The sequence below is a fragment of the Apodemus sylvaticus genome, chromosome 12 (assembly GCF_947179515.1).
Source record: "Apodemus sylvaticus chromosome 12, mApoSyl1.1, whole genome shotgun sequence".
Classification (NCBI taxonomy): Eukaryota; Metazoa; Chordata; class Mammalia; order Rodentia; family Muridae; genus Apodemus; species Apodemus sylvaticus.
The window spans coordinates 84,232,452-84,249,155 of record NC_067483.1 but is presented as its reverse complement, the minus strand read 5'-3'; the positions used below and the strand labels follow the sequence as shown (position 1 = coordinate 84,249,155).

Here is a 16,704-nt window from a genome sequence, read left to right as displayed (position 1 = left end):
TTGAACATAAAGTCAAACTTTTTTTGACATCTCTTTTTAGTAAGTTAAGTGGTAATACCTGTTCCTTTATTGTCATTAATAAAATGCTGGAATTGGAAGCATTTTACAAGTCTTCTGTACAATGTGCCCCATGTTGATAAAATTCTTGAGATTCAGCTTTGCCTCGAACTCTTCCCTGGACTTGAAAGGAAGTCTATTTAACCTTCAGAAAGTTTAATGAAAGGTTGTTACTGGAGTCCTAGGCCAGAGGAGGTCCCAGCTAATGAGATTGAGCCATCTGCTCTGTGGAGAGTAGAGAGGAGTGAGATGCAGTATGGCCACACTTGAATGAAGACAATAGCTCTGGGATTTTATAAGAGAAGGAAAAAGATAGGGAGCCAGGATCATTTATATCAAATATAAATAGCCAAACTGTGATCCGATAGATTATTGATTACCTGCTTCTGCTACATCCTGCTAGCACCAAGAAGTCATTGCTGCTTGAAGGGAGATGATTTCTCACACTAAAGAGAGAAGCCTAGGATCCTTCCAGAAAGTATAAGACAACAGGGCTAGGTGTTCCTACAATTCAAGATAAGAGTGTAGAAAAAGGACTCTTGAATAGGCTGGAGAAACAAATTGAGATCCTTTGGGACAGAAACTGTCTTTCTTCATGGGGAGCCCTGCTACAGTGTTCAACATTTCTGTAGTAGCATTAATTATAATAATGGCTTTTGCTATGACATTTTCATACAAATATTATATTTTGATCATCTCTTTGTGTCTGCTCGTCTCATCTCTTTTGCTCAAACACACACACAGTCACGTGCACACACAGGGTATATAGACCCTAGGAAACTAGAAAGGAGCTCATAAGAGGGTAACATAATCTTAAGGGGACAGGAAAGATAACACATGTGAGTTGGAAAGGGGAATACCGGAAATAGGGATTATAGAGTAGGGACAGAGGTGGGAGAGAAACGGAATGGAGGTGATAGCCATAGCTTAAGGACTTATAAAAAAGCATGCAATTTAAAGCTGATTTTACTATCTGAATTCTTTGTTAGCTGTAGTTCTAGTTTAAGAACAATACAGTAAGATTCTCAATAATATTTTTCAAAATATCCACTTGCAACTTCATATTTGTTTAGTTTCTTTTACCTCTCCTGTCTCTAACTGATTTGAGACAGTTGAGTCAATGTGGTTTTTTTCCCAGTATAATTTCCATATTTAATGCAGTTATAGTCTGGCTGTATACCTATTGCTTATTTAAAGCCATATATTTTTGTTTTCAGTCTGACGTTGTGTCATGTCTTTAACAACAGTAATTTTTTCTCAGTTCTGAGACATCCAGGGGAGAGAATCATGGTTCTTGAAAGTTACATTCTTGTAATTCAGGATGGTGCACTTCTGTACTACTTTCCTAATATTAAAGTACTCTTTCTTATGAACTGATGTTAATAAGTCATAAGTTTTCTTTGATAGTAGTTGTAGGTTTTGTTTTATTCTACTGTTTTAAACCATTAGAAACTCAGCAACCTTATGTTGGTTCTCTTTTTGTTTTCTGAAATGTTTTTGCCTGAAAATTACTGATTCAGTCTATATAAATCTCATATATTTACTAGTCTCACATACTCCATTTGTAACATGGGTGATATTTCTGAAGCAAGATTTGCCCTTACAATCTACTCAATTTTATCTGTTTTAATGTTACTATAGTACAAATTTGTTGAAATTTTCTTGAATCATGATTCTGTCTTCTCATGCAAGGGATTATAGCTTCACTTCCTGGCGTTTGGACATTTATAAATTTAATAAATATCTCTAATGTCTTCATCCTGTCCAAATACTTGTCATAGCCAAGGATAAAACTGTCCAGATTTATAAATAGAATCAGTGCCGCATAAAATATGCTGGGGGTGGAGAAGTGATACAAAGGTAATGAAAATTATTTGTAGTTTGGTTTCTTTTCTTTTTTCCTTGAGGACAAAGGAATTGAGTGAGACTAGGAGTTTTGAGGAAGTGGATGATAATATCACTATATGATAATAAAGTTGAGTAGGTAGAGGTGCTATGAAGTAGAGTTATCAGCACTGAGAAAGGCATTACTATTAAGTTTGTGACAACTGTAGACTCCAAACACTACAGCATAGGCTGAAATGAGGACAGTCATTTCCCTACAACTGCATTTAGAACAGAGCTGCAGAATTAAACATGGAAACTGGTTACAATTTTTAAAAATAGCATTGATAAAACCTAAGGCCAGGTGACAGAAGAGAAGGCAAAAGAAAGTGAATAAAATTAATCAAATTAAAGAGTGAGGGGTGGTAAACTTCCTTTTTTATTTTCAAGGTGTGAGTCCATACAAAGGGTTCCAGTGGTTCAATATTTTAACCAAATTCCTTCCTACCCATTTTGTAAATACTGGATTACCACTTTCAACAATGTAATGAAGTTCTTTTATTATATGTTAAATGTATCTCTCAATTCAAACAATTACAAAAATTAATAATCTTAATTCTCCTTACATCTTTGACAGGAAAGAAAGGCTCACTACACACTGTATCTTAAATGCTGTTATTTCTGAGTGTTTGAAAAATCAGTCTTCAGAAACAGTGCTCACTATCCAACCCCAGATATTTAACATCCAGCTTAAACGAGGGGAAAAGACATGTAGGTATATGGGTGGAGAATATTCTCACAGGCAGTGTAGTTCTACAAGGAATAGGATAAGTGAATTTGAGAACAAAGGGGCCACTGTGTCTGGAGATGAGTGAGAGATGGGAAGAGGAGGAGGAATTAAAATGGAATGGAGCTTTTATTGGTTGATGTTATTTAAGTGCCGTGGGAATTTATTGAGGACTTTGAAAGGATTGTTTTATAGATAGCGGGGAAGGGGTGCAAATATGGAAATAAAATGAGCTAAGAATTAATTGGAGTGATATAAACTGTGTTTAGAGTAACTGTGTTGGTGATAGTGAAAGTTGTCCATGTCTGGCTTTACAGAATCAAGAGTTTCCACAGTTAGGAATCTTTTTTGAACATCTAAGTAAATATATCAAGAAGGTAATGGGATATATAAGACACAAATTCTGGGGAGAAGATTTAAGGATTCTTAAAATTTAAACACCACCACTAAACTGGAAGGAATGAATTGTGTGGTACCTGAGAAATCAAGGAGAAAAAGGAATCATGGAGATAAGAGTGGCCAGTCACTTTATCACATTTAATCATTTGAAATATGCACACACACACACACACACACACACACCCTCTTATACTGGCATAAGATGACCAATCTTCATTCTTATTTGTTAATAAGAATGCGTGTGATAACTTTTCCTATAAATTAATCATCTGTTTATTTACAAGTAGGGCTTCGCTGACTGTAGGTAGATGGGCAGTGATACTCTGTTGAGTAAGAATTGATCAGGTGGTACCTCAATGTCACTAGTTGTGTGATATTGAATGTTACTTTACCTCAGAAATTCAGTTTTATGTTCCATTTAGTTAGTGATAGATTACTTTCTTGGAGGCTTACTATAATAAATAAATAAATAAATAAATAAATAAATAAATAAATAAATAAATAAATAAGTAATACTTAATGGTGGATATTTTCTTGCTTAGGGCCTCAAAAATAATGCCACAGCATTACTGTAGGATGTGAGGAAACACATTGGCTGAAGTTAAATTTTTTTCATTGACTATAGAAATAATATTTATCTCTCCTGGATTCTATGTCACTGGGCAGTTTGGCGTGTCATTTTACAGCATTCTTGTGGTGTAGAAAAAAGAGGTGTGGTGCCAGGAGTGGGGAGGGGACAATCTTTAAAATAAGACTTCTAATTCTGCCTGATAGTATACTAGGTAAAAGTTTATTACTTGTTAAATGGAATAACAAATCACAAATTCAAGCCTTAGAGCTTAAATAGGAAGGACTCTTGCACTTGTTGGAAAACGGGTGGGGCCTGAATACCTGTATAAGGATGGCACTGTGTACCTACAGAAGGGAAGCTGCCTGGCTGGAGGGGCGGGGGTCCTTGCCCAAAATGTGGGGCCATCCTGGCTCCCGCCCTGTGTACCTGTAGAGGAAGTCTGGCTAGGCGGGGAAGTCTTCCCTCAGGTCTGACAGCTGGAGGCACAGGCCTGTTCCATTGCTCCTACACAGTGGGTTTTGATAAGAAGAGGCAGCCCATGGTTTCAAAGCTTTATTACAGAGAAGTAGGACAAGAAAAAGAGAGAAAGAAGTAAAGAGAGAAAGAAAAGATAGAGGGGTAAGAGCTGGCCATAACCACATGGAAAGAGAGGAGAAGAATGGGGAGAGAGGGGGAACAGGGGCAAGAGAAAAAAGAGAACTTAAGGGCAAGAGAGCTAGGAAGGCCCAAGAAGCCCCCTTTTATAGTGGCCAGGTAACTGTGGGGTGGGGAAAACCTGGCTGTAGCCAGGTGACTATAGGGGTGGAGTTCATCCAGAACAGGGGGCCTGGCCCATGACTGATGGCCACAGGATTACTGAGTTGAGTCAGGAGTATGGAGTTGGTGTCAGGAGCCTAGGTATCTGGGAGCGTGGCTCACTGGTTCCGTCCCTTGTAAAATGCTCTACTGAGTCTTCAGAGTTAACCTCACTTGATAGGTCGAACCCTGTCCTACAGGGTTTGGATTTGATAAGTATCACCAGGGGATTGTGCAGAGAGAGATTGAAAATATGTTCTTAAAAATAAAGTGGGAGCTATAGGAAAATAACTACAAAAATGGTATATGCTTTTGTCAGTGCCTTAGTTAAGGTTTTTTATTGTTATGATGAAACACCATGACTAAAGCATTTGGTGTACATATTACAGTCCACTGAGGGAAACCAAGTCAGGAACTTAAACAGGGCGGGAACTTGGAGGCAAGAGCTGATACACAAGTCATGGGGGAGCAGGAGTGCTGCTTACTGATTTGCTCGGCCTGCTTTCTTATAGAATCAGGACCGCCAGCGCAGGAATGGCACAACCTTCAATGGGATATTAATCTCCATCAATTAATAATTAAGAAAAGGCTTGTCTGTAGCCCTATGTATTAGTTGTGAAAACTCCAAGAGCTACTTTTAAAGTTTTAGCAAGTTAAATATCTGCTGAAGGTCTTTTCCTTAGAGATAGCATCATGAGTACTGATTCTGTTCCCTCCCAAAGGCTGCATCTATTATTATTATTTATTATTATTATTATCATTATCATTATTCACTTTACATCCCACTCGCTGCCCCTCCTCCTGGTCATCCCCTACCACAATCCTTTCCCCCTCTCCCCTCCTCTTCTCCTCTGAGAGGGTAAGTCCTCCCCTCTCCCCCAGTATCTCCCCCCACTCTAGAACATCAAGTCTCTGCAAGGCTAGGCGCATCCTCCCCCTCTGAGGCCAGACAAGGCAGCCCAGCTAGAAGAACATATCCCACCTTTAGGCAACAACTTTTGGGATAGCTCCCCGCTCCAGTTGTTTGGGACCCACAAGAAGACCAAGTTGCACATATGTGTGGGGAGGCCTAGGTCCAACCCATATATGCTCTTTGGTTGGTGGTTCAGTCTCTGAAAGCCCTGAGGGTACAGGCTAGTTGACACTGTTAGTCTTCCTGTGGAGTTCCTATCCCCTTCAGAGACTGCAATCCTTCCTCCTATTCCTTAAGAGTCCTCAAGGTCCATCCACTGTTTGGCTGTAGGAGTCTGCATCCATCTGAGTCAGCTGCTGAGGGGGAGTCTCTCAGGACATGCTAGGCTCCTGTCTACAAGCATAACAGAGTATCATTAGTAGTGTTAGGGATTGGTGATTAACCATGGGATGGGTCTCAAGTTGGACGAGTTATTGGTTGGTCGTTCTCCCCGTCTCTCCTCCATCCCCCATCCCTGCATTTCTCATAGACAGGCTACATTTTGGGTCAAAGGTTTTGTGGGTGGGTTGGTTCCTCCACTAGGCTTCCTGCATGGTTACAGGAGGAAGGCCACATCTCTTAATATAGTTGCATTGAGGATTAATGTTAGCATGAATTTTGAAAGAAATATTTAGTTACTTTTCTCCTTGTTGGGATTAGATTCCTAATAGAAAGAATCTGCAGAACAGTTTTACTTTTTGATTTTCTTCTTGGTTTTACAAAAGGTATAGTCCTAGCATGGCAGGGAGGGCCTGGTAGCTGGAGGGCCTACTCCATGGTAACAGGCCCATAGGGTCTGACTTCTTTAAAACTATTAGAAAGCATTAGACATAAAACAGATTAGAAAGCAGAGAGCTGCACCATAAACAGGGCAAAGCTGTAAGTCTCAAAAGCTCGTAAGCCTTTGCTGTCTAGGCCTGATGCCTCAAAAGTTTCATGAATTCCCCAAACAATGGTCAGACTGTGAGGATTTTAATGGCATTCAAGGTCCAAACTACAACAAATATCTTCATTTAAATCATACCAGAGAGCTGAAGAAATTAAATGATATACATGCTACATAGTGGTATGTAGAGATTGAAATAAAAAGAGTAATGGGGAGTTGGACAGGAGGAAAGAAATGTAAAATTGGAGAAAGTTCAATTTTGGAAGGGAAACAAATTGTTTTATTGGAGTTGGGGGTTGACATATGAGTTCACCCAGGGTCAGTATATCATTTCCTAACAATAATTGTTCTTTTGTTTGTTTGTTTTTTGGTTTTTCGAGACAGGGTTTCTCTGTGTAGCCCTGGCTGTCCTGGAACTCACTCTGTAGACCAGGCTGGCCTCAAACTCAGAAATCTGCCTGCCTCTGCCTCTGCCTCCCAGAGTGCTGGGATTACAGGCGTGTGCCACTACCGCCTGGCACAATAATTGTTCTTAAAATTATTAACACTTGGGGCTAAGGAATTAGATCACTGATTTAGGCACTTACCAAGCACATGTGAAGACTGGAGTTCAGATCTTAGAAACCTAACATACACACTGGGAAGGTATGGCAGTCTGCTCATAATCCCAGCCCTGGGAGGTGAGATTATTAAAACTAGCCATATTGATAAGCTCTAGGCTTAAATTTGATTCCCTGCTTCAATAAATATTGTGGAAGAGTAATTGAAGATGATTTCCAGCACCAGCATAAGGCCACCACATGAATGTACACTCATGTGCACTCACATGACTCTACACACATGAGAAAGAAGGAAAATGAACATTTTCCCCATTAGATACACATACATACATTTTACCATCCTAAGCATTAATGTCTAGTATATATACACAACACTGTACAGCCAGCACCACTATTCATTCATAAGACTGAAATGAAGAACTATTAACCAATAGCTCCTTTAGTGCTCCCATCCCCAAGTCCTAGCAACTACTTTCCTCACTCTATGATTTCCACTACTCAAAGTATTTCATATAATTGAAATCATATAATGTTTATATTTCTGTGAATGGCTTATTTTACTTAACATAATTGTCTTCAAGGTTGATCCATATTGTATCAGGTATCAGAATTCCCTTCTAACATTGATCAATACTATATTGTGTGTACCATATATTATTAATTCATCTGCCCATGAACACTTATATTGCTTCCTATGTATTGACTGTTGATAGTAGTAATGATTTATCTGTGTTAGCTGCTTTTCTGCCTCAAAATTGCTGAAGTTGTTGTTCAAGTAAAATAATACTTTCAAGTGTTTTGTGCTGGTTGTGTTTGAAAATTGTCCTCTTTGACAAAATCTCTTATTTCACATTCTCAGAAATTAGCACACATTGTACTGTTTTTATTGAATTCTTAGAAACCTTGTAGAGTCAGGTAATGATGAACATAATTATCTTCAGATGGAGAGCCAAAAGAGTACAGTCTAGACTATGAAAGAACACAGGAGATTCAAAGGTTAGCTAGAAGATGAGAGTTCATTTATTTTCTAATTTACTAACTTATTTTTAAACATTTGCTGCTACCTTTATAAATGAATGTACTAATCTCTTTTGCTTTTTTGATTACAATATCATCTTATTCATATTGCCTGCTATAAATGCAAACATTTGATTGAAGACATCCCTCATACAAAAAGCGCTTGGTTTCTGTTTGTGGAGCTTCAGTAACTAGAGTAGCCAAACCATCTGTTTAACAAAAGTTACTCAGTTCTACAAAGGAAAGCAAGTCACACTTTATATTTTTTATAAACTGGCAGAGAAATCTTGATAAAAACTCTTCATGCCTCAGTCATGCAAATGTGTAGCATTTTTCTGGTAAGACTATTCATTGAGGATTTGTTGATTTTTATGAAGGAAATTTATTATGCTGCTACCTTTTCTCATTAAATTGAGTCTTTTGAAAATGTATAATAAAGTTAGATACAATATGAGGCTTGATACTTAGAATGCCATATATTATTTTGGTGAACAAATACTAAGTTGTTATAGTTGTTCTTGGTTCATATTTATATTAACTGCTTTTAAAGAAGAGTTTTTGATTTATATGGTAGATAATAAAGGTAAAATTTAGGCATTTATTCCAAAATAATGAGTATGAGAACAAAAGTATTCCCTTGCTCCTCTCCCCCTCTTACAAAAATATTCTTACTACTGGTTTTTCATGTGAGCATAGAGTCAGTATCTTGGTAGGAATCCAAAACCAGCACAGCTGCAGATTTATTTTTTGTGAGGAACTGTACAAATGAGGGTGGGGATTTAAAGTAAATGAAGTTTTCCCAAGAACAACGTTTTTCATTCTCTGTCCAAGATCAAGTTAATTATACAACCACATTGAAAATTTTAGTGGTGTGTGTGTGTGTGTGTGTGTGTGTGTGTTTTACTTTCTCTGAGATACTTCCTCTGACTGTCCATCTTAAAGAATACCACCCTAAACTATTACATCATCCTTTTCTCTCTGCTTTATTTTTTCCCTCTTCTACTGTCAGGGAAGCTACAAGCTATTTGTTTATTTTAGCTTCTATGAGATTAGGTGCTTTTTCTATCTTAATTCTCTACTTTCTTCCTAGTATCTGTAATATTTAAAACTTAAAAATGAAAATGGATTTTTTATCAAATTTCTATAATGTTGGAGTATTCTTTGGAATTGATGTATATTATTTGTGTTCATTTCCAAGGAAATACAGAATTTTAAAGATAATATATTTTTACTTATATATGTTTGTTTCTTACATATGAAGTTCTTAGAAAAATGTCTAATATATGATAAATGGTTAATAAATTCTATTATATACAGGATCAGGGAAAATTAGGAGCTTGCTTTTTCAAACCCCAGTGTTTGATGCTTAGTCTGTATGTGAAATGAAGCAATAGTTATTTCTTTCATTTTCAAATTCAGAGCATCAGAGTCAAAGACTTTGATGTCAAGCATCAAATAATGTCAGGCATATTATTTGTTAGAGCCTGATGTCAGTGCAAGAGATGAAAAGAGAATCTTTAATTTGTGTATTTAGTTATAGTTTCTTCTGTTTCTTTTAAATGCTTGCCATGATAGGGAAAAGCATGATACAAGTTATAAAATCTTATGGGCTAGTTCATCCAGGGGTTTATTATATTTATATAGTTTATGAATTTTACTGATGGTCAAAGGACAAATTTGAGAGGTGAAACTTATCACTTAATTGTTGTTTTTTAACCAAGTCTCAGTCGTTCTGTTTTGTCAATGGAGACTCAAGAGCCAGATGCTAGGGAGAAAGCCTGCTAACTAAGAGAGGCAAAGAGAACACCCAGTGGCCCTTCCTCCTCAGTTGACATCCCAGAAGGGATTTGCTCTCTCCCTCCCACCCTCCTACTTCCCGTGTCTCTGTCCATCCTCCGACTCCCTTTTGCTCTGTTTTTTCTTTTCCTTTTTTATTATTTATTCATTTTACATCCCGATCATAGCCCTTTCTTCCCAGTCCCATCCTCACATACCCATCTCCCCTTCTCCTCAGAGAATGTTGTACCTGTGTGTTACTTTCTCAGAGATGCTTCCTCTGACAGTCCGTGAGTCCCACCCTGCCCTGACATCAAGTCACAGCAGGATTAAGTACATCTTCTCCCACTAAGGCTAGACAGGGCAGCCCAGCTAGAGAAAAGGGATCCAAAGGCAGATAACATAGAGTCAGAGACAGCCCCTGCCCCAATTGTTAGACCCTCATGAAGACCAAGCTACACGTCTACAAATATGTAGGGGGCCTACGTCTAGCCTGTGTACACTCTTTGGTTGGTGGTTTAGTCTCTGTGAACCCACAGGCCCAGGTTAGATGATTCTGTAGGTCTTCTTATGGTGTCCTTGACCCCCCAACTCCCTCAGTCCTTACACCAAGTCTCCCACAAGTCTTCCAGGCAGCTCTGCCTAATATTTGGCTGTAGGTTTCTGCATCTGTTTCCATCAGGTTCTGGATGAAGCCTTGCAGAAGACATGTACATATTCAGTTCCTTTCAACTGGTTACTGGCTCCACCTCTTGACTTTATTTAATCCTGTTCACAATTTTCAAGCAGAAAGTTCTTGAATTAAAGGTGTGTGCTAAGGCTGAGCCATACCACAACTAAAAACAGGTTTCTTCAGTAAATAACAGTCTCAGGGTTCACAGTGTGATCAAATATCCTGCAACACTTTATTCCTTTTTGTTTCAAGTTTCACGTAATTTATTTGGAAAAACATATACTCTGGAAACAGCTAGGCAGTGAGTCAAATCTTTAGAGGTCATTATCTCTCATGCTTCCTGGTAACTTGAAAAAAAGTTTTCAAATGATATTTTATCATCAAATAAAGTTGGAGAAAAGCCCTTTCTGCTCAAGAGTGATAGTCCTATTGTGAGGCCAGCTATTTATTTCTCTGCAATAGCAGAGATTATAGGGTAAGATGAGCCTTATTCTGTGTAAAGCCATCTGGTGATGAATCAGCCAGCTGATTTGCAGAGCATAAGGATGGACTATCCTTAACATGTGGCCTAGTTCAAGTAATTCATGCATTAATTATACAATAGGTATATAATGTAAGGAAGCCAGCTTTTTGGCACGGATTGTGCAATGCACTCTTTCCTAGTTCTGTAGCAATGCTATTGTCTGTCTCAAAACTCCATTATAATTCACATCACTCAGCTCCCTCCTGACATCACTTCTCAATTGAGTTACATGTAACTACAAGCAGCATTTCAAAAATGTATGTTTTAAATAACAGTAGTGGGTTTCCCTCTGGCGTTTTCATATATGCTTCCTTTTCTTTGATTGTTCTTTACTTCCCTTCCCCACCCTCTGCTCTTTCTTTGTCTTTCTCTAACCCTTAGATCCCTTTCCACATTTTAAACATATACTCAAGTAACCTATTTTCCTTTTCTCCCAAAGACTCCTCTCCACTTCATAGTCCTCTCCTAGTCTCATGAGCCACATACATACTCACAAAATTAAAATCTAGAATCCACATATGACAGAAAAGGTGGGATTTTCCTTGCTGAATCTGGGTTACTTTATCTTTAATATACTAATTTCCAACTATATTCGTTTTCTTGGGAATGGTATTTTTTTTATGGTTGAATAAAATTGCATTGTATATATGTACATTTTCTCTGATTCATCTGTTTGGATGCAAAAATGAACTGTTCCCACAGTAAAATCCAATTTTAAAACTAGTCTAGAAAGGTAAGGATGTGACTGTGGTACTAAGTAGGCTTATGCCTGCCTGACATCTAAATATTGGAATGTTAAATTATTGTCATCTAACTGCTGAGAAGCCAAGCCCAGTGTGACAAGAAGATAAACTCTAAGAGATTGCTAAAGAGGAGCATAAATAGGAAATAAGGGCCAGATTTACTCAGTAACAGGTTAGGTGAGCCTAGAGAGTTCCAGGTTACATGAAAGCCAAGAATTCTAAGTGGAGTTGTCTTTTATTCATTAAAAATACCCTCTGCAGTATGTTAGATTTGATCTCTAACAGAGAGGGGTGACGTGGGCAATGGTAGGAAGAAGAAAGGAAGGTTGTCAAACAATTACAGTGGGTAAAAGGTTGTTCTAGGCTAGACCCTAGAGATGAAGAAACTATGACCTTCCACTGGCATGGGTGAGGTCATCTCATGTCTCCATTCCAGTCTGGAATAAGAACAGCTTCCTGTTTCCATCTAACTTCCCAGCATTCTCTAAAGGATTTAGTTCCCTGAGGCAAGATTCTTTTGTTTGTTTGCCCTAGCAACCTTGGATTTGGTAGTCGGCTCAATAGGTGTGTGTGTATATATATTTAAGTGTATCATTTATTTTAGTACATGTATACTTGGTGTAGCATCTAAATAAGTTGAACTTGTCTGTCTCATTATTAACTCTTTTTCTAATGTTTTGGAATCCATTGTATACTATGTATAATCACATATGCAACAGCAGAACTTCTTGCTTCTACTGAACTATAAATAAGTTGATCATTGATGACCAGCCTCTCCTCATCTCCCAACTCCTAGCCATTCCCAGATATTACCATTATACTCTCGATTTCTATGAGAGCAACATTTTCAAATTGTACATACCAGTGAGGTTTTATGTTATTTCCTTTTTCTGTGTCTAGCTTATTTCATTTAACCAGAGAGTCTCCATTTCCATCAGTGCTGTGTCGAATGGCAGAATTTTGTGCTTTGTTATAGTTGAACCATATTGCCTTCATGAGTATATGGACACTTTGCTTGGTTTCTTGGCTGTTGAGGTTAGTGCTGCAATACACTTGGGAATGCAAATGTTTCCCTCATATATCTATCTCCTTTGTATATATACCTGTGAATAGGGCTACATCATCATGCAGTGGCTCTATTTTTTTTTTAATTTTTAGGAACTTCCAGAATGCTCTTTATAATAGCTGTGCTAATTTACATTCCCATTTGAGTTCCTACCAGCACTTGTTATCTTTTAGGGTGTTTGGACAGTACCTATTTACTGTATTAAGGTCACATTTCATGGTGGTTTTGTCTTCTATTTCCCTGATGTTTACAGCTGGCCACTTATGTCTTCTTTTAAGAAATATCTGTATGAGTCCGTTACCCATTTTGAAATTGCTTGGGAGCCCACATAGATGACTTACCTGCAATCGCAGCACTCAGAAGGTACAGGCCTGAGGTCCCTGGTGCAGTCTGGTTAGCTGGGCTAGCTAGATCAAGAAGATACCCATTGTCAAACTCTCATCTTTCCATGTTCTCTTGCCACATACCTGCAAACACAAAGATACCACAAATACATACACACATGAAAAAAGAATGCCTGAGGGAGTGATGGGGAAGCTGGCTTAGCGATGCCTGGAGAAAACAGAGAAGGGGGCTCTGTATTACATTGCATTTCCCAGAAGAAATGATCCTGAGTGGACTCAAGGCCATCACCTTAGCCCAAAAAGGAATATAATACCCTGCATATTGAATGTTAATGTTTTTATTTCATTTTAGGAAATGTATATTTTCAAATTTTAAGCTTTATGAAAATTTAAATAAGATTTGTAAAAAGCTATTTTAACTATATTATTTTATGTAATTAAAATTATATATAAGTATATATATAAATAATATATTTCATAGTCACAATATTGTTATTCACTATTTAAAGACAGTCTCACAGAAAGTAAAAATTAAAGGATGCTTTGTAGCATATGAATATTTGTTTAAACTGATTTTCAAATTAAGAAGTTTTTGTCCATCTATGCTTTTTGTGCTTAGATTGCTCTGTTTAAGATGAATTGATGTCAAATGATTATATCACATAGTTGTTTTCATTTTTGCTCCCTTGAAAAATATACAACTGTTGACCTACTTACTGTGCAGTGTTTTAAAATTGTTCTTCTGGGTAAATGGAGTATGTAAATTATGCAACATATTTACAAAAATTTTCCTTTAGTTCTGGTTCTCTATTGGCTTGACTGTGGAGACTGTATTCTAAAATAGAGAAAGAAATACTGCAACACAAATTTGACAGAAGGCATATGTAAGACTAAGCATACGTAAGACTAAGATCTAGATAGCTGGGTGACTGGGAGACTTAACAAACCACATAGACCAGACAAACTGATTAAATAAGCTGAGAAAGTAAAAAGACTTATTGTTTTAGTGTCACACGAAATTATTTGCTTATTTTGGTAAAAGTTGAATGTATCAGGTATGTTTTTTTGTCAGCTTGACACAAAATAAGGTTTCTTGGAAAGAGAAAACCTCATTTGAGAAAATGCCTTTATCAGACTGGCCTGTAGACAAGCCTGTGAAGCATTTTCTTGGTTGGTAACAGATGTGGATGGGAGGGCCTGTGCCACTGTGCCACCCCTGGGAGAGTGGTCCTGGAGTGTACAAGAAAGCAGCCTGGACAAGCCAGGATGGTATGTTCCTCAATGGCCTTTGCTTCAGTTTCTCCTCCATTATCTTTCCCTGAGTTCCTGCCTTGGCTTTCTCCAAAGATACCTTGCAAATAAACCCTGACCTACCCAAATTGCTTTTCATTATGGTATTTTATCACAGTTATCAAAAACCAAACTAAGACAGTCACGTTTAACATAAAACATACAGGATTCTTAACAGAACATTGGACGGTGTTGCCTTTAGTGTATACATCTATTTTATTGTAGAATGCTTCTTTCCATTATAATAAAGTTTACTTCCTAGTCAAGGGCAGCACATTATACATATTAGGAAAAGCTGAAAATATTCTTTGGCTTCCCAGTAGATGGTATCATGACACTAGGTGTAAGAGAGAAAACTAAGGAACATGACATTTTTACAGTGCCTGTGGTCATGCAGAGTAAAAATAGTAGACTAGGATCCAGACTCACCCCTTAATCTTACTGACTCAAAAGTCTGAAATTGTTACTGACAGTGCCATATCCCATAGGACAGTAATTGTTAAAAAGTCAGTCTACAGTCCTGGGTGTCCCTGAAGGCAATCTTTTCAAGGGCGGGGTTCATGGGACCAGATGTTTAATGTAATCAAAGGACTTTCTGCTTCTTGTTGCATTTCTGTTAGCACACATGATACAAAAACGATTGTGGTAAATGTAAGCTCAGTAATGGACCAGACTGTATGTTGTACATCGGCATTAAAAACCATTTTAAAAATCCACTAACTTTACCTAAGACTATCTCACAAAATGGTAATAGTAAGTGTAGACTTTAAAGTCACACTTTGTAGTGTTTTGCAGGACTAGAGGAAAGTACTTACAGAGTACTTACACTCTGGGCCAGAGTACTATGGCTATCTCCAAGAAAATGAGTTGGGTCACTATGTGACTTGTGAGCTAAACTAGGCCCATGCTTTCATAAAACATCAGTTGTACTTCAGTGAATGGCAGATTGCTAAGTAGAATATTTGTCAAAATGAACCTCAAGAAAAAGTGACAGGATTTTATTTTCAATGATAAAATTTTAGGTGTCAAGGATATAATTTGAAGCAATGAATTCTGTCTGTGAGCTTAGTGCCCTAATATTTAAAGACTATTCTTTTGACATGGGTAGTGATATTTAATAAATGTATTTTAAAGTAGTACAAGTGAAATATTCAAGTATTTGGAAGATCTACATAATTCTGAAAACTGTTTTTCAAAAGACCAATGTATAATGTTACAAAAGCCCACTTAAGTGGCAGATGAATTTGTGCAAAACTGTGTGTGAAACGCTCATTTGGTACAGTTTCCAAATTCCATACAACCAAGAAACTGGCTTTGTATAGTTATTTGTTAGTTTCTTTTAAAACTCCCTACAAATATTGTAAAAGATTTGAAAGCCCTTTTCCATATGTTGTCTTTACATATTTCTAGTTCAAAATTATGGTGAGAGAGTAATGCAAGAAGGTAGGAATTCTTTTCTTTTAATTCAGATGTTTAAAAGATAACCCATATTTTAAGTAGTGTTATTTTTTTCTATTGTAGAGGGGGATTTTGTTTTACTAATATTAGTAATTTTGAGTGAAATTTATTTCTTTAAATAAATCAAATACCAGTTTTTCATATATATCATAACCCTTATAAACAAATACTTTTAGGGGTTCCCCCCTTTTTTAAGCACTAGAGACTACTAAAAACCAAAAATATAAGAATTGTTACTCTAGGAAAAATGCATTGACAAAGTAAAGAAGCAGCTCACACCCGAAATCGCAGCACTGAGAAGGCAATGGCCAGAGGACTGGTCCAGTCTGAGGCTATTTAAGCAAGTTGCAGGGAGGAGAAAAAGGAGGAAGCAATTGGATTTTATATTGTTCAAATTGTATTCAGTATCTCTGCATTTGACAGTCACCAACGAGGTGTCTTTGGAATTGACAGTTACGCTAGTTGGATAGCAGATATACTCTATAAATTTCAGTCTTTCTCATGCTGTCCTCAGCAAGTCGTTTATTTATACAGCACAGCTTTTTATGTTACTGCACTACTGTGCATATTTACTTTGAAATTACAGATAGAGTCTAGAAGTCTTTTAGAATTGTAATAAAAATTACTAATAATTGACCACCTTTTTATTTACCGTCAATTTTTCCTTTTTAACGGGACTCTGAGTGGAATTTTCTGGATTATGACACTGATGAGAATGTGGCATATTGGAAGAAAATGTTGAGGGCAGTTCTGTTTGAGGCCTACTTTCTGGGATGGTGACTAGATACTGAAGAGTTCCTACTGTGTTCTTGTTCTCATTTGCAGGATAATGTAGCTTGGCTAAGGATTCAGAAGCTAAGCAGAAATGAGCTTAACATCCTGGTTTTTGGTGAGCAGTGGAGGCACCCGCCACAGGCTGCCACGAGAAATGATTTTTGTTGGAAGAGACGACTGTGAGCTCATGCTTCAGGTGACGTATCAGC

At 37.4% G+C, this 16,704-nt stretch overlaps 1 protein-coding gene across 10 annotated transcripts in view; it reads left to right on the top strand.

Moving 5' to 3' along the window:
- Positions 1 to 16,704, top strand: part of Cep170 (centrosomal protein 170) — an 80,688-nt gene that overhangs the window by 3,980 nt on the left and 60,004 nt on the right. For all 10 annotated transcript variants that reach the window (XM_052200137.1, XM_052200136.1, XM_052200135.1 and 7 more), the window contains exon 2: positions 16,547 to 16,691. In XM_052200137.1, coding sequence (XP_052056097.1) covers positions 16,587 to 16,691 — 105 coding nt within the window. In that variant the 5' untranslated portion in view covers positions 16,547 to 16,586. The remainder of the gene's footprint in view (positions 1 to 16,546; positions 16,692 to 16,704) is intronic.